Source organism: Oryzias melastigma, linkage group LG7 (assembly GCF_002922805.2).
Source record: "Oryzias melastigma strain HK-1 linkage group LG7, ASM292280v2, whole genome shotgun sequence".
Taxonomy (NCBI): Eukaryota; Metazoa; Chordata; class Actinopteri; order Beloniformes; family Adrianichthyidae; genus Oryzias; species Oryzias melastigma.
In genome coordinates, this window is record NC_050518.1 from 17,741,708 (window position 1) to 17,765,629 (window position 23,922).

Sequence of the window (23,922 nt, forward strand, 5' to 3'; positions counted from 1 at the left end):
CAAAATATGGGAAGTTAAATAAAACCTTTGTTAAATTGAGATGGCAGGAATTGTCAGTCAGATTTGACCCACAGTTTTTAAACATATTGCAGGTTTTTTTTTCACAATACTTAAGAGAACTTAAGTGCAGAGATGTAGTGTTTTAAAAGCACCACATGGTGGATCTGTAGAGCTGTCATATTCCTCATCTCTCAGCTGGATGTGTTACAGCTGCTCTTTCTGGCTTCCTCTGAGGAACCTGGGCTGACACAGCTGGCAGCTCGAACTCCCTGTTGGTACATGCACTCACCTTTTTCAGGAGGTGAATATCTATTTTTCTCTTTAAAAAAAAAAACATTTGTGTTTTTTTCCCCCTTTTAAATAAAAAGAGGCTTTTTATCTTTTCTGTGGCTTAAAAAAATGAACTTTGCCTTCAAAATCTGGACTTTAAATTCCAATATTTATTCTGGCTCACATCAGGTGTCAGTGATTAACCTCCTTTTTTTTTTAAAGTGTTTGTTGATCAAACACATTCAAGATCAGCGTCCAAACCCCCATTCTAGTTTATGGAGAGCTTATCCCCCATTTTGAACATTTTAAAGTTTGGGTTATGAAAATGAAGAACAAGACAAGTGGCCGCGTGTTGCTCGAGGAAAATCCACCGCATGGGTGTGTGGTGCAGATGATTTGGCAAGAGTCTTGGCTCAAACTTCCTGTTTGGGAAATAAGGAGGAGGCACTGGTACGTGCTGTACAGGAATGCAGCTTAAGCACGGTGAGTAATAGCACTCCCGACCAACGATCGGCTGACGTCAAACTGCAAGACAGAACATGCTGCCAGAAAAAAAAGCTGTGGGTGTGACCTGCTGCCGGAAGTCACCTCCAAACCATCTACTGAAACTACTACCAATGTGACGGCTTGTCATGACTCATGTGTCTCGTGGTAAAAGCTTTCTCATTTCATTTTTGAAAATAATGTGAATGGGGGTCTCTGGGCTTTTAAAGTCTGTGTTGACAAACACAATGAATTCCTTTTTTGGGGGGATTAACTTGATTGAATTCCAGAAGATTCCTTTAAGTCATGGCACGTCCATACTCTGAGTCCACATGCACACCGAGCCAAGCAGGATATCGACCCGGCCCTGCTGACTCGTCCCGCATGTGTCCTTTGTTTGATCATTAACCTGGAACTTCCCAATAGCTGGCCAGCTGTGAGGAGGGTGGGCGGGACCGCAGTTGCCTGTAAGTCAGCTTTGTAGCCTCTGGATGATTTTCGGGGGTGGTGCTTCAGGGATCAGGAAATTCCTAAGTACAGGAGAGGAGTTAGGTCTTTCCAAATGTGACTCGGCAAAGAGTGAGTCAACACAATGTACACAGAGCACAAAGACAGCTCGATGAGGCCAGCTTTAGCTGGCACACGGTTGGGAATGTCATGCCTCTGCCTGTCCTTATCATTTCAACACGGCTGCTAATGAGCCAGACGGTTTTAAATGTTGGTCAATGATCAAAACAAAGACAGCGTTTACTCAAGTGTAATTGCTTTTAAATCCGTGTTTGCCAGACGACTGTGACAGCTTTCTGTTCATCTTTACAAATGGCAACAGCTTTTAAAAATCATGTTTTCTGGAACAGTACTGGGAAATAAAACTTTATTGTAGGTGATGTGTCTCCATGGCTATCTTTTCGCAGTTTCAAATGCTAACAAAGATTGAAATTAAAACTTAGATTTAAAATGTAACTTTTTTTTTTGTTGACAAGAAAGTCAAACAAGGATATGAAATCTTAAATAAGTGTCTATTTTACAACAACACAACAGAAAAGATAAGTATGGACATTTTTCTGTAACGTATAGATGAATTTTGAATGTAAGAACAGAAATGTTTGGATGAATCAAAAGGAACTGCAGGGGAAAAAAACAAACAAAAAGTGATTATTTAATTTAAATCTTTACAGTTTGGGCCTGACAAAAGAAAGGACACACTCCTCCTGGTATTAGGTTCTGTCTTCAGAAGCACAAACTAAAGTCGACTCTTTGACCTCAGGGGTCATTAGAAAAAAGGTCAGATTAGTGGACAGAAAAAACCTCTTTATGTCTTCTATGTCACAGAATTAGCTATTGTGGTAATACAACCTAAAATGTGGTGTCCACGCATGTGGATTCCTAAAATGATCAGGACACCAAAGCAGGGAAATTATGTGTGCATTTTATCTGATGTCAGTTCAAAGATGCCGAACTATGTTCCATTGAATATAAACAAAAAACTGCCTTTTGTCTGATTCCAAAGTGGAATGTGTTACTGTAGTCCACTGGAACACAACCTGTTTTATGACAGCTCTCATGTAAAACTATATCTTCATGCCACTGTGGGCATTCAGAGGTGCATTGTGGGAGTTCACTCAATCCTCTCTTCTAGCCACAGTTAAGTTTGTGTTGCTTGATAGTATATTTTTCAAGCTTGTGTCATTGATACTGTCACCTAGGCCAGTACAGTGCTTAGAGTTAGATGGTGCCGGTTGGCTGCTGTTATGACTGCTACCTGCACAATGCATTTCACTGCTTATGCTTGTATGTCTATGTAATGTATGTGACAAATTTAAATTGAATTTTGTTTTGAGTTGGACTGAAAGTCACCACATTAGTCAGCAAGTTAGTGGAGTTTAAGTGATCTTGAAACAGAATCTCTTCCCCAAATTGTCACATTAGTACTCCTCCACATCACTTTTTGATGTTTTGGGTGTCCCCAACACATCGTTTTTTTGACGTGCTGGCTGTTCGTAAAATCAAGGGTTTACAACCCTTGAAATGCAGTACCAGATGCAGTACCAGACATGGATGGGCTGGGGCCCCAGACCATGTCAACAGCCTCCGTTGAGTGTCCAAGCTGCTACTGTATGATTTCTAATAATCGGACGAGTAGTGGGGCAGCTGGAGCGTGGCAGTCTGACACTGGCTGATCATCAGGTGATTTTGGAGACCTCCGATAGGTCAATTATTGCGCTACTGCCTTCCTGCCACCCACCTGTCCCTGGACTGCCACAGCACAACCTCCAAATGTGCCCGGGCGGCCACTGACTATGGGTGCAGTTGAATTTGAACTTTTTCTTAAGACATCAATGGCCGCTACTCGGCGTGCAAAAATGTGACTACACTTCCCAATTACAAACGTCATCACACAGCCACCTGCTGAATTTACTGAAAAACTTGCTTTTACGTTCCATTTTGGGATATATGACCATAGTCTACCATAGTCTAAGCACACTTTGCAAGGGGCCCACTAGAGCTGTTCACATAAGTTCAAACCCCATTCGTGCAGGCGGAGTGTTAGAAATGAGGAAATTAGGCAGTGTAGTTTGTTTGGGGATCCTATGGACGTCCAGCGCACACTAATGTCTCAGACCTCAATCGTGCACATTTGTGTACGGTCAGTAAGGAGCCAGTACCTTAACCTTACTAAAGACTAACATGGGGGATTAGAGCACCATGCAACAGCATAACTTGTACACTCTTTAATTATCCTTACAAATACTTCACCAAATCACTTAAAGTGACACACACAATTTATTTTCATGATGTCCCCAAAGGAGGCCACTTCTGTCTAGTACCCTTGGCCAAAAACCCCCAAACCTGCAGCATCCATATGGATGACTCAAGACATCAAATCTGTGCTAACCAAGCCTCAACGGACTTCTTTTAGAGTGTCACTGTTTTCTCTGAGTGACTTGTAGACTCAATCATCTGAAAAGAAAAGAAGACTGATTTGCAGAGCACTCACACAAAAAGAAGGTACAATAGAAAAAACATCCTCTTGTTTGCAAAGTTTTTCCTTTTTTAAATGTGCTGCTCATGGTTAAGCCAAAAGGTGTTTCACCCGTGATGGAAACGGAGGATTGAACCTTTGATGACCTTTCCATGCAGTCCTGAATGAGCAAAAGGGTCAACCACAATAATAAAATCCCCAATAATAAAATGCAACCTAAGCATAAAAGCATCAATAATGCGATGGGGTTTCAGCCATTTTTCTGCTAAAAAAAGCATCATTGGTGTTTTAGACTCAAATGGAAAAGCACAGTTTTGTCTGATGCCAGATTACGTCTGTTGAGAAATTCACTCGTGAGCACTTTGTGTTCCTCTTCCTCTGTTTGGCCCCCCTTAGTTACAAACACATAAGGCCAACCGTCACACACACCACACTGTGACATACACAAATCGCCTATCGCACGCTGACTTTTGTGTATGTAGGTCACAGCATAAATACTGAGAGGTTGAAGCCGGTGCTTCCTCCCATCAAAGCTCTGACATCCTTCCTCTTGCAAGAGAGTGACGTTGGGTGGTCCGCATGTAAACAAACCTGCGACCTGCCTGCTTCACCGCAGACGTCACCATCGCACTCCATGTCTTCAGCATTGATGCTTTCCTTGTGGCAGCAGTGGAAAGTGAAATGATGCTTCTGATGTAATGTTTTGAGTTTGTTTGGCTGTGGCGCTCTTGAATGGATGGTAAAAAGGCACGTACTGATTCTGAGGCAATAAAAACAAACAAAAAAAACCCGCCTGAGGGGTTAATGATGAGACGCGGTGAGCGTGAGGATGGACACGCTGTCGTGTGGGTGGTGAATATTTTTATGGTTGCCACCCACATCAACACACCCGACTTCCTGTTGCGCAATCGTCTTGTGCCTAAAGCGTAAGCATTGTTTACTACGACAGTCTGTGATTTCATGGCTGTGTGTGTGAAAGTTTGTGGAACTTCTTCAGTTGATTAACATCAGATCAAACAGTTTAATAACCCAAAAGATATCTGTGAAAAACTGTCTTTAATGTGTTCATCTATCGATGACATATTTACAATAAAGCAATTTTCTCACTGGATTTACCTTCTTTTCTTGAGTTGCCACACTGAAAGATTTTAGGTCATCAAACTATTTTTAGAGTTTTGCTTACCAAATGTCAAGAGGTTGGTGGATGGAGGACCTAAATAAATGACACCACAAGCAGAACAACAAAAATACAAATTCCTTGAGATAAAATCTCTTTTTCGAGAGCTCAGCCAGCAAGGCCAAGTGGGCCCCATATGGTTTAAAAGTGGGCAGAAAATGTGGGCCCCAATTGGGTTTGTGTGCCGTTTCCGAGGTGGTCCTACCTGTATTTGCCCATGTTGGCTTAAGTTGGCACTCAGTGGGCTGGTTCGCTATGCTAGCCAGTCACCTGGTGGACGGCAGAGCGAGTTACAAAAGGGCTGAAGAAGCATCATTTATGTACAGAATGTCTTCATTATCCAGAACTGGAAGAAGGTGGTCTTTTCATACAGTAGTGTTTAGACTAGTTTCAAAAGGTTTTCCTAGCCAGGAGCAGCACTAGGGATAAGCTCTCAACGCCCATAAAATGCTCAAATAGCCTATGACAACTAAGTCCAACTCCTAGCCTGCTTGTGTTGTTCAGCTTCAAGTCCAGTGGAACTGCTCTCACTGACAGGAGAAGGGGTGGGGGTGGGATCTGTGGTGCCCTAAAATCGGATGTTTTGGGTAGATGGGGCTCTTCAACCTGGGAAGGTAGCCCTTCTAGGGGAAGGAACCCCGATTTCAAACCTCCACCGCCTTGTGGCATACACGGGAAAGGCCTCAGGAGTAAACCCTGTATACACCACTGAGGCCAAGAGGGGGTTTCTGATAAGTAAGCAACTCAGGATCTCCATATATATCTCCTTTGAGAGGTTACTTCTGTGTCTTACAGCGTCAAAACACTACAGCAGTTATGAGTTATAAGTCAGGACCATTTGGCGTAGGTCCAGATGCTATTGGAGGTCGGTGGGATCATCGCGCTCCATTGGTCAGCCAGACGCCCTTCAGTAGGGCCTGACATTCAAGAATTGGCTTGCACAGCCACAACAAGAGTTATAAGTCTACAACAGACTAGACCATGGCACAGATTCCATCGTCTCCCAAGACAGAAGTATGCCTAGAGAGTTTAGAAAGGGTTTGTTTCTGTAATAAAAGTTTACCAGAGCCTTCAGTTTTTTCAGCAGATGATCAATGTGACAGGACAGTTGATGATCAGTTCAAACAAACAGATATTTATAAGAAGATACTTTTTCAATTGCTACTCCAAGAGTTTGAATACCAGCCTGTAATACATTTTGTGATCAAGCTCTGGAGAATGTCATAAATTTGGTCGTTTTTCCATTAAGGACCAGCTTCAGCTGATTGACAGAAACTGGAAATTGATGGAAAGCACTCTGGAGCTCACTCAAAGGATGATTAATAGAAGGGGAAGTTGTGTAGATGATAGTATCATCTGCATATAGATAGAACTTAACATTTGGCAATAGACAACCCAAGTTGTTGGAATTTTGACATTTTTTTTCAAATGTGTCTTCAACATACCAATAAAAGTTGCTTCATGCTAAATACCTTTCAGTTGAAATGATAGACAAATATCGTAAAAAGGAAAATAACATTTAGAAAACAAAAGTAACTTCCAGAAATCAATAAAATATTAAAAAATAAAATAAGAAGAAACAGGAAGAGGTTGGTACTATGGGACACCACTGATTGGAGGATGACATTTGTTCATCACTTCAACTGAAAGTTATTTGGCATGAGGCAATACTGGATCTGCTCTGTACTAATCATAAAACTTGTGTTAGTGTGTATTAGTATGAATGTCAAAACTGAAACTTCATCATCCAATAAGTGATGTCCCATAAAATAGCTACCTTTTCCAGTTTCCTATTGTGTTTGTTTTTTGATTTCTGGAAATAAAATTTGCTTCTTTTTTTGTTTCATTTTTTTGCAATTGTGTTTTAGTTTTGATTTCTTCATGTAAGGTTGTTTTTCTACTATTTGTTTTGCTTTTTTAACTGTCGTTGTGATCTTGAATATGTTTTTGCATTGAGGGATTTGTTGTTGTGATTTGGACCTCAGGGGCCACCATAGAAGCGTGACCTGAAACACAGGAAAACCAAGACGGTGATGGGAGGATCTGACTTGGAACAACTGAAACCAAAGATTTACAGACACTAACAGAAACGGAAACAGCTGGGCTGATTAGTAACTCAAACCTATCAGGATTTAGGCTGGGAGGGGGGGATAAACAACCTCAACCATAACATCTAAAAAAATTACACATTACAAGAAACAATCATTTTAACCCCAGTAGAGAAAACGTGGAAGCTTTAAGTGATCATTTCATTTTTAGAGGGACACTCTGATCATGCCTGACCCATGAATCAACTGTGGTCTCTTTCGTTTCTTGGGAAGCTGAGTTAACGTTTACTGACTCTGGGACCTGCTGAATCACATCAATCAAAAAGCAGGCTAAAGCATCTCCATGTGGTGCCACAAATAAAAGAATTTCAACAAAACAAAGTTGTTCTCACTTTTCGGTCTGGAAAGGGTTATTTGGTCATTTGTGATTCCAGTGAAACACAGCGAGAGGCATGAACCAGAAATGGAAACAACAAACTTGTAAAAGTGGTGAATCTTCCCAAGAAAGGCCGGTCTAAATGACTCCACCAACAAAAAATGATTCATGCATTCCACAGTTGTTTGAAAGTGTGCTAGGAAAATAAAGTATGTTAGGAGTTCTGAAGAAAGAGATGCAGCTAACAGAAACTTATTATTACTCTTAAAAGTTTACATAACTATTCAGTTGACTGATGAACAAAGACTAGACTTAAAATATGTTATGCTGAATTTTGAATATATTAAAAATCCACTGATGAAAACTGTGTTTTTGGTGTTTTGAACATGACTTTTTGATGATGGAGGACATATATTAAGAGAAATTAAGTCAATTTTTAAATAATTCTTTATTCAAATAGCTGTGAATCATGAGCAGATGAAAAAATACTGTTTGAAAAAGACTATAGAGACACATTTTTAATGATCTACTGCTGCTCTGCAGAAAATATGTCTAAGAAATTGACAGGTCTTTTGATTTAGCCTAAAAATGACACAATAGTAATTAAAAGATCACTGGGAACACTTAAAATAGATCTAAAGATGATCAGAGTGGGTCTTTAAATAATAAGACATCGTTGTCCTGCAAACTAACTTTAATTGGTGATTGTTAACGAGGAGGACGTTTAAAGTCTCGAGCTTTAGACCTCAGTCTGAAGGACACTGCTGGTGCCTGTAATGGCCACCCTGGACAGGTCACCAGTCTGTTGCAGGCCACACATTCACATTAACACCTAGAGACACTTCAGAGTAATCAATTAACCTATGAACCATGTTTTTGGACGGTGGGAGGAGGCTGGAGACCCTGAAGAAAATCCAAGGAGAACATGCAAAGTCCACCCAGCTAGAATTTAAACCAGGACCTTCTCCCTGTGAGGCGAGAGTGCTAACCACTACAGTACCATAGACCACAACCTCAAACATTATATGATTAAATTAAATATTAATTTAAAGGATGAATCACAGTTTAACTTGACTTAAAGCTATTTTGTTCTTATTTGTTTAATAATAGTAAACATTCAATTACATTAAAAAAAAAGGTGAAAATAAACACTTGTTACAGACTTTCATAATAGACTATTCAAGTTCCTTTAATATTTCTCTTTTGCACGCACACTGTTTTTTGCCTTAAACAGAGGAGGCCCAGTTCTCACTTCCATAACGCATTTGGTCAAGCTGTCAAAGTAAAACCGGATGTTTGCCCAACTGTCAGCGGTCAGATGTCTAGTAATCTAGGAAATTTTGGAATGGAGCTTTGAGGAAGAGTGCAGCCGGCCAAACTTTCACTTTGATAAAACGTTGACACCTTCCCAAAATTGGGGTGCAGATCTCTGTATTCCTTGAAACCGAGGAAAGATTAAAGGAAAACACGAAAGCTAAAACCCAGCAGTACGAGGATCAGGAATTATGTTCACTACTTCACTAAAATAAAATTAATATAAAATCAATTATTATTTGCTCAAATTTACTCTTTCAATTTTTAAAAATTTAACTGTATTTTATTTTCATAACTAAATGTAAACTGTTTATTATTATTATTATTTATGCCTTGTGTTTGTTGGAACAACTAAAGAATCTCAATCAATTAATAAATAAATAAATAGCTATTTGTGTGACTTTAAAGGACTTTGAGCTTTAATTAAAGTAGAAAATATTAGCATACACCAGGGGTCTGTAACCTTTTGCACTAAAAGAGCCATTTGGTCTAGTTTCTTACAGTCCAGAGCAACAAGAGCCACAAAATCTAATTTAATCATAAAAAAATGCACAATATTTTATATTTTTTGGTCAATTAATTTTATAAATGTAACAAAAATATTACAGTAATTAAATTACAACAGTGTCTATATGCTTATATGTATAACAGTTATAAATAATTTTACTTTTGACAACAGCACACACTAGTTCCTTTCAAAATAAAACCCAGCCTGTGTCCAAAGGTCCTCCTGCTGCAGTAGCTTTACCTAAATTAAAAATGCAGCACAGTCAAAGATGTTTTTTATCATTAGGATGTTGGTGTGCCACCATCATTTTTACCCTTTTACTCTCAAATATGAACAACAAACTCAAAACAGTTTGAATAAACTGAGCTTTTTATTGTCGTTCTTTAAGATGTGAGGAACAAAAGACACAACTCTGATTAATTTTCAATCATTTTAAACTTGAAACTTTAACAATTTTAGTGTAATTTAACAAAATAAAATTTTTGGAAACTTTAATTCGACTGACTATAAATTAAAAACACAAATTTAAAGAATATTTCTGTAGAATTTCTAACAGTAAATTAAACTTTTTTTTTGCCTGGTTGTTTGACATATTAGAAATCTAACATTATTTAAGTTTAGAAATGACAAAACTTGCCTATTATGTATTCAATCATTAGCATTTTTTATTAAATCTAAAGAGCCAAAATAAAGGAATAAAAGAGCCACGTGTGGCTCCAGAACCACAGGTTGGAGACCCCTGGCATAGACCATAACAATTTGAACATAACAGGCAATGGAATTTTTTATAAACACATTTTTGCTCATAAATTATATTTTATCAATTTATTTCCCCCATTGTAGCTTTGTAACTGTTCCTACATAGTGGATGCGTTGACACGTTGACATTAATAACGCTCTAATAATCAGCAGGAGGTCATTGTGTAAGGAAGTGAGCTGTTGCACAAGCTCTTCGCCGTGGCATTTGCTGTGTAGTGACCACAAGTTGCCTTTCTGCGCGTCAGTTTTGTCTTTTTCACAGTCATCCATTCGACTAAATAGCAGAAGTGAACCAAGATGTTGAAATTTTGGTTCACTTCAAGACAGATGATGTTCTGGTCCTTTTACCGTATCTTATGCGGTCTGGCTTCCCGTTACAAACCTTCGGTCCGGATATCCGCCGTGCTTTTCAGTGAGCGAGGACACTGGAATTCATGAAAATCACAGCGTTTAAACCAACTGTAAACCCAGAATGAAAAGAATCCCTTTGTTTTTAAGTTAAAAAAGAGTAATTTCTAGAGTGAGCTCGTATATCTTCAAATGTGCAGACTTGAGGGTTTCACAACCGTAGGAGGTGAAGCGTTCGCTCTGATCAAACTTTGTGGGTAAAGACAACAACAGTTTGAGACAGATTTCAAAATTAATCCGAGCGTGTTGTCATCGACGCCACAAAACATTGAGAGAAATCTAAGCAAACAAGACGCAAGACAGAGAGCTAGTGTTGATCTTGAGGCCCGCTGCTGAAACCACATTGAAAACAGGCTCGATCGAAGGGGAAAACCCCTTTACAGCCACAGCAACACTTCTGTGCTCCTCTTAACATGAAAACATACGAGGTTAGAAATTATCACTCAAAGTGTTGCGTCGCTCCGATTAATGAAAGCCTCATTAGTAAGCAATTTTAAAGCCTTCGTCTGGTGTTGGAGGAACAATGTTGTCATCGTGAAGAAGCATTTCTCAGCAAGTCTTGTTTATTTTAGCTCGAAAACAGCCTCACTCAGGCTGCTAAACTGGCTTGCCAGCAGTCCACATCTGCAGCCTTGGGAATTTATATACAGCAAAGCGGTATGAATGGTTGAGCAACTAGATCCCATTATAATCCAGCAAGAATGAGGAAACATGCTGCCTTTAAAAAGCTTTTTAAACACATCAATAAAAGTGTAGTAACCAGTGCAAAGGTCAGGCAGTCTCCAAAATGGACGACACCTTTTTGCAAATTTCTTTTTATTTTTATTATATTTTAAAGCTCTTGCTAAAATGCACTTTTATTTTAAAATGAAAAACAAGGTGAAACACTTTTGAAACGACTTTATCAGTCATTAAACGCGCTTAACCTTTCAACCATTAGCACGATCAACGTCATTCCAGTTGATTCTAAAGGAGAAAAGCGGCTCGCGCCGCTTTTCTCCTTTAGAATCAACTGGAATGACGTTGATCGTGCTAACTCTTAAAAAATTACAGTAAATCAAAGAACATAAACACTGGAGCTTTGGTGTTAAAGGGTTATTAAAACAACTGCTAATATTTTAAATGTTGCTATGAGGAAATTCCACAAAGATCCTCCAGCAATAAACCATCTTTGTTGGATGGTTAGTTTCTGTGTCTTCTTTGGCAACTGATTATCTTGGCTGCTAAGGAGTAACAGGGATTTCGTCACAGGATAAAGATAATAACTCTGAGATGGATCCAAATCCCCACTGCAGAATTTCTGCACAGCACAACTTCATGATCTGGCAGTTTTACAGGTCACAGGTTCAGATTCTTTACTCAAAGACCCACTCTGATGAAAACTGTGTTTTTAACATGTTCTTTTTCTGATAATGGGAGACTTATGTGAAGAAAATGTATATTAAAGTTGCATTTCTGAATATTTATATATATTTTTAATTTAATCAGGAGCAGAACTGAACTTTTCTCTTTTGTAAAATACGTAGCTTCAAAGCTGCACTTAAAATATTTGCTGTACTACTTGGTAAAAATAGCTATTTTTTACAATTACTCCCCCAGAAAAACCGAAAAAACAACTAATACCCCTTATTACAACAATTAAATTTAGCCTTAAAACACGCACAGCAGTCTGCATCTTGACTGTGTATATTATGTGTTTCCAACAAGAATTTGCAACAGTTTTTGTGCTCGATCGCGCTTAAAACACGTGTGAAGAACATCAGGCAAAATAGAATAATATCTGTTCAAATGAAATGTCAATATTGAAGGATTATTCAAGTGTGTATTTTGATTTGTGAAGGATCTAAGAGAGTAAATGAAAATACAGTTCGGAAGGACTTTCATAAAACAAATATTTTACATTTTTCTGTTGAAATTGGTAAAGTTACCTTTTCTTATTTACGTAAAATTATGTTAAACAGCGTTCAGCTGTCAGCTTTGCCGTTCTAAACCAGAAGTCACTATTCAACTTTCCATCCCTGTCACCATTTTGTCTGACGTCACCGCGAGAAGGGTAAATTGCTCACCATTTTTCTTTTGTTTTTTACACTGCTAATGTTATCTTTGGGCTGTAAAGGGAGAGAGTGTAAACAAAGGACCAGTCAACTCAGGTGAATTTCTGATGAACTTCTGCTGATCTGCAGAAACTATGTCAGAGAAAACCATATGTTTTTTTTTTTGGCTAAAAGCGACATAATTATAGTTAGAAGACCACTTTAAAAGTAGACCACAAGAGGATCAGAGTGTGACTTTAAATCCTCTATACAGTTAATCTTCATTACTACATTGATATTATTTAAAATGTTTATTAAACAAACAAACAAACAAAAAAATCCAGGCAGAACTGTGGGAACGTTGGCAAGAAAAACTAGAGAGTTGGTTGACGTGATGGAAATCTTGTGAGTTCAGCAGACCAGATGGAAGGGCAGCAAAGCTTATAGATTGGGAGCAGAGTTCAAACAGTTTTATCATGATGCGGATGGAAAGAGGAACAGAATGGGAGTAAACCTGAAGGAGGAGGTTGCTAAAAATGTTCTGGAGGTGAAGATGGGGTCAGATAGAATGATGAGTGGAAGGTGTGATGCTGAATGTTTTTGTGGTTACGGCCCCCCAAGTAGGATGTGAGAGAGAGGAGAAGGACGCCGGTGATTAGAAATAATGAGGGAGTGATACGTTTGGTATTCAGGAGAGGAGTGCACGAGGAAAGACAGTGGTGAACTTCACTTAAAGAATGAAAAGGGTGTGGTGTGGAGCATAGGGTGACATCTAAGTGTGGAGAACACAAGCTGATAACATCTTGTTAAGATGTAATCTTAAAGAGATCTCCAACTGAAAGGTGGTGGTTGGGAGGAATGTAACCAAACGGCAACGGATACTCTAATGGTGACAAAGATGAGGAGGAAAATAGAAAAGCAGAGGATCAAGAGGTGGAAAAATGAAAAGTGTGATTGGGACAAAAACGTTGAAGGTGAAGATGGAACTGCACTAAGGGTCAGCTCTGAGCTCCTTCTTGATATCTGTGGTGATGGACAGACTGATGACACTGATCTGTGGTGAGAGCAGGGAGCAGGTGGAGGAACATCTAAAGAGGTGGAGGTTTGTTCTAGAGAGCAGAAGGAAGACAGGATGTGTGTATAAAAGAGAAGAACTCAAATGGAATGGTGAGGTGAAGGTCTTGAAGTACTTGGGATCAACAGTGCAGAGTGTAAGAAAAAGTTGTGGAGATATGTGTGCAAAGAAGGGTGGAGGGAGGTTTCAGGTGTGACTTGTGACGAAAAAGTATCAGAAGACTAAAAGAAACAGATCATGTCAGGAACTGGTGGTGGAGGACCCAAATGTAGGAGGTTTGGTGGAAGAAGCTTAAAATATTAAATGAAATGGAACATGACAAAAAAAACATGGAGAACCAAAACAGGGACAGAACAGGACAGAGCAGATGACCTGACAAGAAAGAACTGAAACCGGACACTTAAATAGACTGAGGGTAATTAACTGACATGAAGACAGCTGCAGATCATGAACTTGAAACTGGTGTGGCTGAGGAACCTTTTCAAGTCCCCAAAATGACCAAAAATCCTAACTACTGACCAAAACCTGCCAGTACCCCTCCCCAAAAGGGCAGATCCCCAAAAACACCTGGAAAAGGGGACATGGAGGATAAAAAAAAGAAGTTCAGAAAACAGTCTATGGGTCCTGCAGCCAGATGGATGTGAGGGGTAAGAGAACCCCTCCTCAGGAACAGACGTGAAGAGAAGAGGTCCCGACGACCCTCTCCAGTGACAGGACACTGGAAGTGTGGCCCTGGCAACCCTCCTCAGGAATAAGCACGTGAAGAGGAGCGGCCCCGGTGTCCAACCTCAAGAAAAGGAAACAAGGATGGCCCAGACGATCCTCCCCAGGAACGGATTGGGTGGACATGGCTTGGCCTGATTTGATATGGCTGCAGGAAAACCCATCTAGCATGGCCTGACCTGCAGTGGCAGATCATCTTAGATGTTTTGGATATAAATGCAGGAACGCAGATTGAGATGGTTTGAACACATTGGAGGAGCTACCAGGAAAGAGGCCTGGAGGAAGACCAAAAAGGTGGTTCTTAGATGTATATGACAGAGGGCATAATGAAGTAAAGGAGAGGGTTAGATGAAAGTGAATGATTAGATGTATTGACCCATGAAGGGAGCAACCAACACAGAAAAGAAGATTGGGAAAACAATCAAGCATTAACTGGTTAGTCCAGTTTTTAGACTACCATAGATTTCTTTGAGAGCCTTCACTTCTGCAACACAATCTTTATTAAAATGACATGTTTATGACTGTCGCTTCCTTGGATTCATGCTAAGGGCTGTGTTTTTCCCCCACTCAAAATGCACAGTGCTTACGCCATGGATTCTTTTGGTTTGCTTCCACATTTTAGTCAGTTGGAGAGTCCATCTGCATTTGCACTTTTGCTGAAACACCCCCCTGTACACTTGATAGTGAATCATAGACCTAAGTGTTTGATTTTAAACTGTTAAAAACCCACTCCGATGAAAATTGTATTGTTTTTAACATGTTTTGTGGCATTTTTGTCATGATGGAGAACATATTAAAATAAAATTAAAATTGCGTTTCTGAGTATTTCTGTATTCAAATCACTGTGGATCAGAAGCAGACAAAAAAATGCTGTTTGAAAAAGATTGTCAAGATTGATTATAATTGAAAGAAGGTTCGAAAAGTTGGCGCAAATTCATAGGGCTACTTAAAATCTGGACCAATATGATAAAGAAACACAACTTAACAGGACAGTGCAGGATTTTGAGATGGATTGGATATGATGTTGACTTTATGTCAGAAATTAAAGACTTGTATGGGCTGAACAACCAGGAATTTCATAGAGACCTTAAAGTGCGACACTACATCAGACAATACATTAAAAGACCAGATTTAGAAATCTCACTATCTATATCATAGAGAAACTGACATCTTCACTCCGGTTGTAATTTGATCAATTTAACTCAATTTGGGAAGGATGGCTACAAGAAATTAGACAATCAAGATCTGACTTTGTGCATGACTGATGTAAAATTGAATGCATGTACTGTATAACTCCTGTATAAATACAAAATAGATTGTAAATAGAGATCGATAACGAGGACTACATCCTGGTTCTAAGCTAGTGTTCCAGCATATTTCACTTTCTTGAATTTGTTTGAATTCTTTTTTATTTCTCTTTGAAGTACCAATGTTAACATGTACATATTTCATGGACAAATTACTTATAGAAGGGTCTTACTTTTTTTTTCTTTTCTTCTTATTCCATTTCTGAAATGTAACTCCATCTAAAGTTTCCTGAAAACTTAATAAAAAATAAAATACACAACAAGAAAAAGATTGTATTTTTGATGTAGAAAATACACTTGGCAGGCCACAAAATCTTTTCTCCCCTTCAATTCTGACGCATCCACTTGCAGACAAATAGATCCAAGAACGTCTTTGTTTCCCTCGTCTGAACTGCCATCTGGCTCAAAACTACACGGCTGGATAGCTCTGGCATTGGTTGCCATTTTTGTTGCACTGCTAATGTTAGCTTGGGGTTGTGAAGGGCTGTAAGGTAAGAGAGAGCATGTAAACAGAGATGCTTTCGGTACTGGGGAATGGGGGCGGGGTTGCTCCTGCTACTTTGAAGCAAATTTTTACGGAACTCCTGCCGCTCTGCAGAAAACAACAGTTTTTTTTTTTTTTTTTGGCTAAAAACTGCATAATCATAATTAAAAGACCACTAGGAACTCTTTGAAAATAGATAAAAAGATGATCGGAATGGGACTTTAAGGAGATTTTGATTGGAGTTTACTCTGCTCACTTCCATATCATTTCAAAAACAGCAATTTGGCACAAAATCAAAGTTTGAAGTTCTGTTGGTTTGCCCTTAAAGCAGGTTTTAGTCCAAATCCAAATATCACAGCCCTAAAAATGAGCAGATTTGAGCTCTGCTAAAATCACAATGTCTTATTTGTGTATTTATTTTTTAATTCTCACCTCTCACAGTTGTCATAATTACCAAAAAAAGTAATTCACTTACTGTTACTTTTGGTGTAAATTTAGACTTTTTAACAGGTATTTCTTTGAGGAATTGCTCTCGTCTGTAACCTGCCCCTAGTGGTTTCAAGTGGAACTGTAAAATTTGGTATGGTTTGAGTGGATTGAGTAAAGTGGAAAGTGTAAATGTGAAGTGAAAACACTTTAATTGTTTGATCAGCACAAACATTTAGGTAAACTTTCACATCTCCTCAAAAAAAGACTATTTGAGGAAACACAATGTAGTCCTGACCAAACAGTGCATTGTGAAAGTGCCTTCAGCTATTTTCTGAAAATTTGAGTTGAACAATTGTGTTTGTTCGCTCCGTGTAGCACCTGAACAACGTGTTAAAAATAAGATTGTTTTTAGATCACCAAAACAAAGCTTTGAGGAACATCTTCAGTCATCTTAGGATGACTCAAGGGAGGAAAAGTTCTTCTATTTCGTAACCAGCACAAAGTGGACAATAGGATGATAGGTGTGTGTGTTGCTTTATTGGGAGTTTTTTTTAGGGACAATATGGTCGGGGGGGGTTGTGATGCAATGAGGAGTTTACAGATAGACACTGCCCATTGCCAGTAAGATGTGGAAAGGAAGGCTGGGCTAAACTCTGAAGGGGTCATGCTGTTTGGGAATTTCCCTCTGGCCTGTCAGCATGCGAGCTGGGAGCAGAGGAGGCCTGCATGCAGCGCCAACAGTTAACAAGGGGTCATCGAAGAAAGAATGCCTAGAATGTTTGAAGCAGCCCGAGCCAAGACAGGCCCGTCGAAGAGGAGCTCCACGCTGAGCCAAAAACGCTTCTCTGAAACATCACACTGCTTGTGCGACCATTTCAGGACTTAAATTGGATAGTCAGCTAAAAAAAATGTATACATGGTTTTTTACTCTTCTGCCCTGTGAGGCTGAAGCCAAACCACAGCTTCTTACAACTATTGTCAGACAGACGGAGGATAACAATGTCGTATTCAAGTATCGCTCTTCTTGTGGTGATGTGTTGGAAAAGGAGGATGTTGCACAATTCAAAAGCTAAACAGTTTATCATTGAGTGTGTTGAAACATCCAAAATGTCATCTCTCGCTGCACAAACAGCAAAGCGCCGTTTTCAGGCTGACGACTTTTTGCAGCTTTTGAAAGAAAATGTGATGCAAAAAAAGGGAGAAAAAGCTGCACACTTCTCTTGTTTATCTGCTCCGTCTGCTTGCTTGTCGATGATACGATTCAAACCAGTCAAATACTGGAAAAATACCACCACTTGTGAGCTTATCTGCTCCTTCTACTTTGAATGAAACGTTAATGTTTGGTTTAAAGAAAAAATAAATAAAAGTTTGCAGAGGATTAGCAGGCGTCCGTCATGTCAGACTGCTCGAGCGTGACCTGAAATGGTGTGATGAGGTTAGTTGCTGATTAATTTCTGTGCAACCTTGAACCCCTCTGTAGGCCAGTGGACCCAGCAGACTATTGACAGAGCCCTGTGCTAAAGATAAAGCCAACACTTCTGTGCTGCGTGCAGCGGCCGACTCTTTTCTGCACTCTCAGCAGTATCATTTCAGCATAAATGGGTTTGATTTATTTTAGGACCCTTGGGAGACTGCGTCAATTATTTAAAATGAACAGAAACGAAAATGAGAAGGGAGAAAAAAAGGGAGCGTGAGGACTTTTTATGTAAAAGGTTATCTGTATGAAATGTTTGTTTTGAGTGCAATTTGACTTTTTTTTAAGCTTTTTAACTGGAAATATGACACTTATTATGAAACACATGATTATAAAAATGCGTATTTCAAATATTTAAAGGCTTTTTAATGATTTGGTTTATTTTACGCAAACCTGGATTCTAAAAACAGCCGTTTTTGTCAACGCAATATGCTGTAACGGATTAAGTGTGAGTCTGAGTGTGAACGCCCATGTCTGTGTGTCTGTCTGCACCCTAAACCTGTGAATAAAAGAACAGAAAAGAGCGTGCAAATTCCTTTAAACAAAGTATAAATCTATTTAATCCAATGTCAAGTACAATTAAAGCATTTCACCTGTTTAAATCTTAAATAATTAGACTTATTTCATTCATTGCCAATACTATTACAAAGAGTTGCATCATTTTACTGCAGCACAACTCTCCCCCTTGACAGCCATTGCTGCAGATCCACACACGCACACACAAAAATGTAGAAATTCACGGGTATGTATGTAAAACCTGCACAGAAATACTGCATACACAAACATTACATGTGAGGAAAAAAAGCCACAGTGACATGTAAAGAGTGGTTGCGCAATCCATGCACCCACTTGTTCAGTCTTATTCAGTGTCCTTTGTAAACTGGGGATGGCCGCCTTCACCTGCGTACCGTTTGGACCACCGTGCGCTCTCCAGTCCACTCGAGGCAGCGGCACAGGGGGGATTCTCCCGTGGGAGGGGGTACCTAACACTGTCCAGTTGCAGAGAGCAGGTTGCGCAGCGTGGCCAGCTCCCGGGACAGCTGCTCCACGCGCTTCTGTAAACGGTCGTTCTCCGCGGCCAGTTCCAGCACTTTGTGTTGCGTCTCCAAGTTGCGCATTTTGGCTTTGTCCCTGCTCTTCCTCACGGCGAGGTTGTTCCGCTCCCTCCTCAGCTTGTACTCTTCGCTGTCCTTGTCCAGGCGTTTTTTAGACTTCCCGCTGCTCGCCTTGCCGCCGTGAGACGGTGACCTGCCTTTACCTGAGGGCGCAGGTGTGCCGGGCGGGCTGGAGCAGGTGGAGGACGCGGTGGAGATGTTCCCCAGACTGCTGCTGGTGGACTGGTAATGAAGGTAGGACCTCATATCGAAACCGGACGAGCCGTTCTCCATCTTGGCGTCTTCCAGGTTGTCGTCTCTGTCTGCGGCGGCGGCGGCGGGTCTGTAGCGGCTCAGCTCGGGGCTCAGGACGCTGTCCGCGCGCGTCTCCTGCAGCTCCGAGTAACCCAGCGAGTACGGCTCCCGGGGGTCGCACTGGCTCGACTCCAGCTCGCCCAGCAAAGAGTAGTTCCTGTAGCTCTGGAGAGCTGACACTCTCTTGATCTTGTTCTCCGCCAGAAAGTCAGAGTACGCGTCCGCCTGCGGCTGCGTCTGCGCCGCCAGCTGCGCGCAGTGGAAGGCTGGATCCAGGTAAACGCTCAGGTCGATCGCTCTCTCCCGTTCCTCAATGCCCAGCTCCGTCATCGAGTCACCGAGCCGCCAGTACGAGCCGCCGACGACGGGGCTGATGATGCCGTCTCTGCCGTGGATAGCAAAGCTGCCCTCCTCGTACAAGCCGGCCACTTCCATGGATGTGCGCTCCCGCCGGACTGCAGGAGCGGGCAGGGCTGAGGTGAGGCGCCCCGTGCGCTTCAAGTTCAGCTGAGTCACTCGTGAAACGTGAACGCGAGCGAGCTCAAACCATCCGCGTCACTTCACGTGGCAACAACTTTTTTCTGTGGCGGATTGGAAGGAATTGACAGATCTTCCTGTCTCGAGAGGGTTTTATTTCACTGCGCGGGTGGGCGGGGCCTAACAGGGCAGGTGTGACGAGCTTGACAGCGAACAACCTGTTCCACTTTGGAGGACGTTTCCCGCATTCATTTGTTTATGTTGGGACAAATGAAAACCTGAACTTGACTCTTTTTCTTTTAAATTCAAACTAAAGTTCATCTGTAAACATTAAGAAAAGTTATTAAAATTCATCATTTTGACACATTTCCTGAACTCTCCAGTATAGAAATATCCCATTCATTTGTAATCAAAGCATCTAAACACTTTTTCTCCAAAACAAAATTGATTAGAAAAGTTGTGGATGTGCTCAAAGCGATGCACACATCAACACTTCAACTTTTCACTGTCGTCAACGACAGATGTGACTGTCTCGTGGGATAAACAATGCTATCCCCACAACATGACTCCAAGCATGACCCAGTGACTCACTTCAAGATAAAAATAAAAGCCACTTCTGGACACTCATGAGGCCCAAAAATATACTGACTCTAAATAAAATCTGATCAGAATTACAAATTTGCACCAAAAGTTTATATAACTTCAGACTAAATTCTTACAATTTATTGATATAGTCTGAAACTGGTTTGCAGATTGAGGTTTACTGCCCCCATGTGGCTAATTTTGTGAGTGAAATTGAAACATTTTGGTGTTTCAAACATCTTCTAAGACAATCAAACGTGTCATTTATTGCATCAGTTTAACACAAATAGCCACTTTCAGTTTGAAGTCACCATGACTTACATGTTAGGAGGTGATTGAAGCAGAAAATCATGATAAGCTTCTCCTGGAGAGAAACAACTCCAAGAATGCACTCTGGATTCCTAATTGTTTCAAATTAAAAGTCTGTTAAGAATGACTTGCCTGTGCATAATACAAACAGTCTTAATTCATAAATGCAATATTTGAGGCTTGAGTAAAAACCTTTTCTTTAGTTTAGTTCTGGCTCCGTTAAAACTGCTTTGAAAGTGTTTGAAGTTTTCCCTCTGCTTCCATTCGCTTTCGGTTGATCTCATTAAACTTTTCTTCGACCTTTGCATTTTACTTTTAGCTCCCTGTGAGGCAGATCTATCAAACAGAATGACATATGACATCAGCAGCATCGCTAAGGGAGTGCTCCCTTTTCTTCAAGCATCATATAAAGACTGTTTAATCTGAAATCACATATTCAAATCTTTCCAAAACACTTTGATGCTGCACATTTGAATGATTTGATTTATATCATAATTTGTGGTTGTTGATACGATTGTGTTAGTTTTGAAAATCCAATTCACTGACCTAAAATCCATCCAAGAACATTTTTGGCCAAAAATTCAACCAGTGTGACGCAGGTGAAGTTTTCTAGATTTCAAATATTTTTTTGCAAGAAAATCAAGTGTAAATTATATATGTGTACAAACACACAAGTAAACAAAAAATAATGGCAAATCCATTCATATTTTAGCTTTAAAAAGTTCACCCTACTGTTGTTTTTCCACATAAAAATAATACAAACTGAACATAATTAGAATATTCTACCACCTATTCTTTGCAAAATCCACATATTGGACTGTAATGATGATTTGATCATTTTTTGCTCATTTTTTTTTATTAAATAAACATCCCGTGCCTCAATCCAAATGGAATTATCCAATATTAATATAATTGATTCATTAAAATTTGAAATTATTTTATAATGGTAAAGGTCGATTAACAAATTGCCTCATACAAATCAATCTGGTTAGATTGTAGGAATGGAAATTGATTTAGTCGATTAATTGTTACACCCAAGTTTTTTTACAAGTTACTTCCTTTCAGATGCATACATGGCAATATTTGTGGTCAAATTGGATGTTTTTGACCTCATGCTGCACATTTGTGCAAATCAGAGACGCTTGTGAGTGTAAATCAGTTTTTCTCTGTCTATTTTTTATTCAGCACAATGTGTAAAGGGTGTAAAAAAGTGAAGAATATCTCAAAACATTTCCTGACAGCTTATTTTTGCTTGATTTAATAAAAAAAATACATCAACTCTTCTGGCACCAGATAAAAAAAACACACCTTCAATGTTTAACCCTAATTTAAAAGGCTGGTAGAGTCAAAAACATTTACGGACATTTTGGATTGTCTTTTTAACAGAGATTATCTTCCACTACAACGTGACTGTAAAAGATTTTGAACCTCAGCCAATAAAAACATTTCAAATTCATGAATCTTCTCATAAAGTGGATTCCTGGTAAACTGCTGCGCTCATTGAAACTTCCCTGAAGGACAACTGACCCTCATCGCTTTACCTCTGCTTCCAGTCACAGCAGTGACAGAAAAGATGGAGCAACTTAACACCTGAATGCAGAGTGAAGTAGATTACATTACCTAGCTGTAAACTATTTTGCTTTTTCCAAATATTCCTGTTATTTTTAGCTCTGGGCATCACTGTCAACTCAGTTATCTGTGTTTCAGTGTAAAGTCCTGACATACTTCAGTCTATTTATGGGCCGTCATTTTAAAACAAAGGTTACATTTTTTTTGGTTTTGTAATGGTTGAATTCTTAAGATCAACCAATCACTGAGTACTCAGATCACCTGCACCAATTAGATCACATCTACACCACAGAAGGTGGAAAGTGGATTCTGGAAAGCAGGAGAAACTTGAAAAACTTGAAAAACAAAAATACATAAAAAAAAAGAATAAAGAATTAAGTTTTTTTTTTTTTAAAACAGAGGAGCTCCTGTGGTCATTTTCTATGTATTTTTAATTGTACTTTAACAATTTAACTTCTTACATGGAATTATGCAGGTTTTGTCACTGTTGTTTTTATTAAAGATTAATCAAAATGATCTATTGATTGACTTCAGGGTGTTCAGCCTTAAAATATTAAGAAAGTTATTTTTAATCAGGAAGAACAATTAAATAATTGAGGGACATGAATAATAAATGGTCAATTTAGCTTTTATATAACGAGCAATAAACAAATTGTGGTTAATTGTGTTCATCTTCTTCTAAAGTCAGACACTAGAGAAATGTGACAAAGTGTTCCAAACCTGCCAGGAGGTGGCGCTAATGACAAAATCTTTCAGATAATATGGTGTTAAGGAAGGATCTCTTATTGTTTTAAGTTTGAATCTATCTTGATTTTATTTGTTAGACAACCAATCAATCATCAAAATATATTTAAAAAGTGGAATCTAAGGAGGAGTGCACAGTGATTCCAGATGAACCCTCGTGACTCTTCCGAACTTGTTTTGCTTCTTTTTTAAGATCTTAAAGCGTAATAATAGTGGTGTACAAGAATTGGGTCACCTACAGAAGGGATTTTTTTATTTTGTATCTTTTATAACTGTAAGTAATTAGTGTGACAGTAAAAACATAACTAAGAAAATATGTTACAGATTACTTATAAATAAATTACATACAAAGCCTCCTATAAAGCCAAGAGAGCACACTCCTGTTGAGGGTTCAAACGAGCAAACATGCCAGATTATAGTTTATAGTTTAGTCATTTAGTCATCTTTGTCTACAGTTTAAATTTCACCTTCCCTTTGGGCCTAAAATTTTGGAATTTCGATAAAAAGATAAATCTTTGGTAATAAAAAAAACCATAGTATCCTCTACTTATTATACTTATTATACAATCTCATGTGAAACTCCATCGTACTGTGAAGAGGAATGTTTGACCCTAAACCCCAAAATGCAGAAGAGCTAAAGGACATCAGCACAGACACCTGGACTTCCATCCCATACATAGACGGATCCCCTGTGTCATGCAGCAAAGCTTTTTTTTTAAATGGGTCTATAACCTTTATTATCTGACAGAAATACCAGAAAAATACTTCCTTTTTTATTTGCAGCAATGGACAAGCAATTAATTATATTTTTCTTTCTGAAGAGTCTAGAAATATGGGCATCTTTAAAAGAAATCTATAAGCAAAATTATGAAAAGTTCTTCCATTAAGAGAATTATTATTATGAATAATATTTACCCTTCAGTTAAGCAGTTAAGCAGTAACCATTTCATAGAAATATTATGAGCTAAATTAATGCACGGC

The 23,922-nt window shown here is 39.3% G+C and overlaps 2 protein-coding genes across 2 annotated transcripts in view; both read right to left on the minus strand.

The window, feature by feature from the left end:
* The window catches only part of LOC112158994 (kelch-like protein 12), a 145,982-nt gene that overhangs the window by 28,229 nt on the left and 93,831 nt on the right, over positions 1-23,922 (minus strand). The window lies entirely within an intron of this gene.
* cebpb (CCAAT enhancer binding protein beta) lies at positions 18,384-19,868 on the minus strand. Its single transcript, XM_024292747.2, has one exon. It carries the CDS (start codon positions 19,693-19,695, stop codon positions 18,835-18,837), a length of 861 nt encoding a protein of 286 aa, XP_024148515.1. The 5' UTR covers positions 19,696-19,868; the 3' UTR covers positions 18,384-18,834.

What these genes read in the sequence shown, in the direction of transcription:
- cebpb (XM_024292747.2), bottom strand. Translation starts at nt 19,695, where the DNA reads ATGGAAGTGGCCGGCTTGTACGAGGAGGGCAGCTTTGCTATCCACGGC.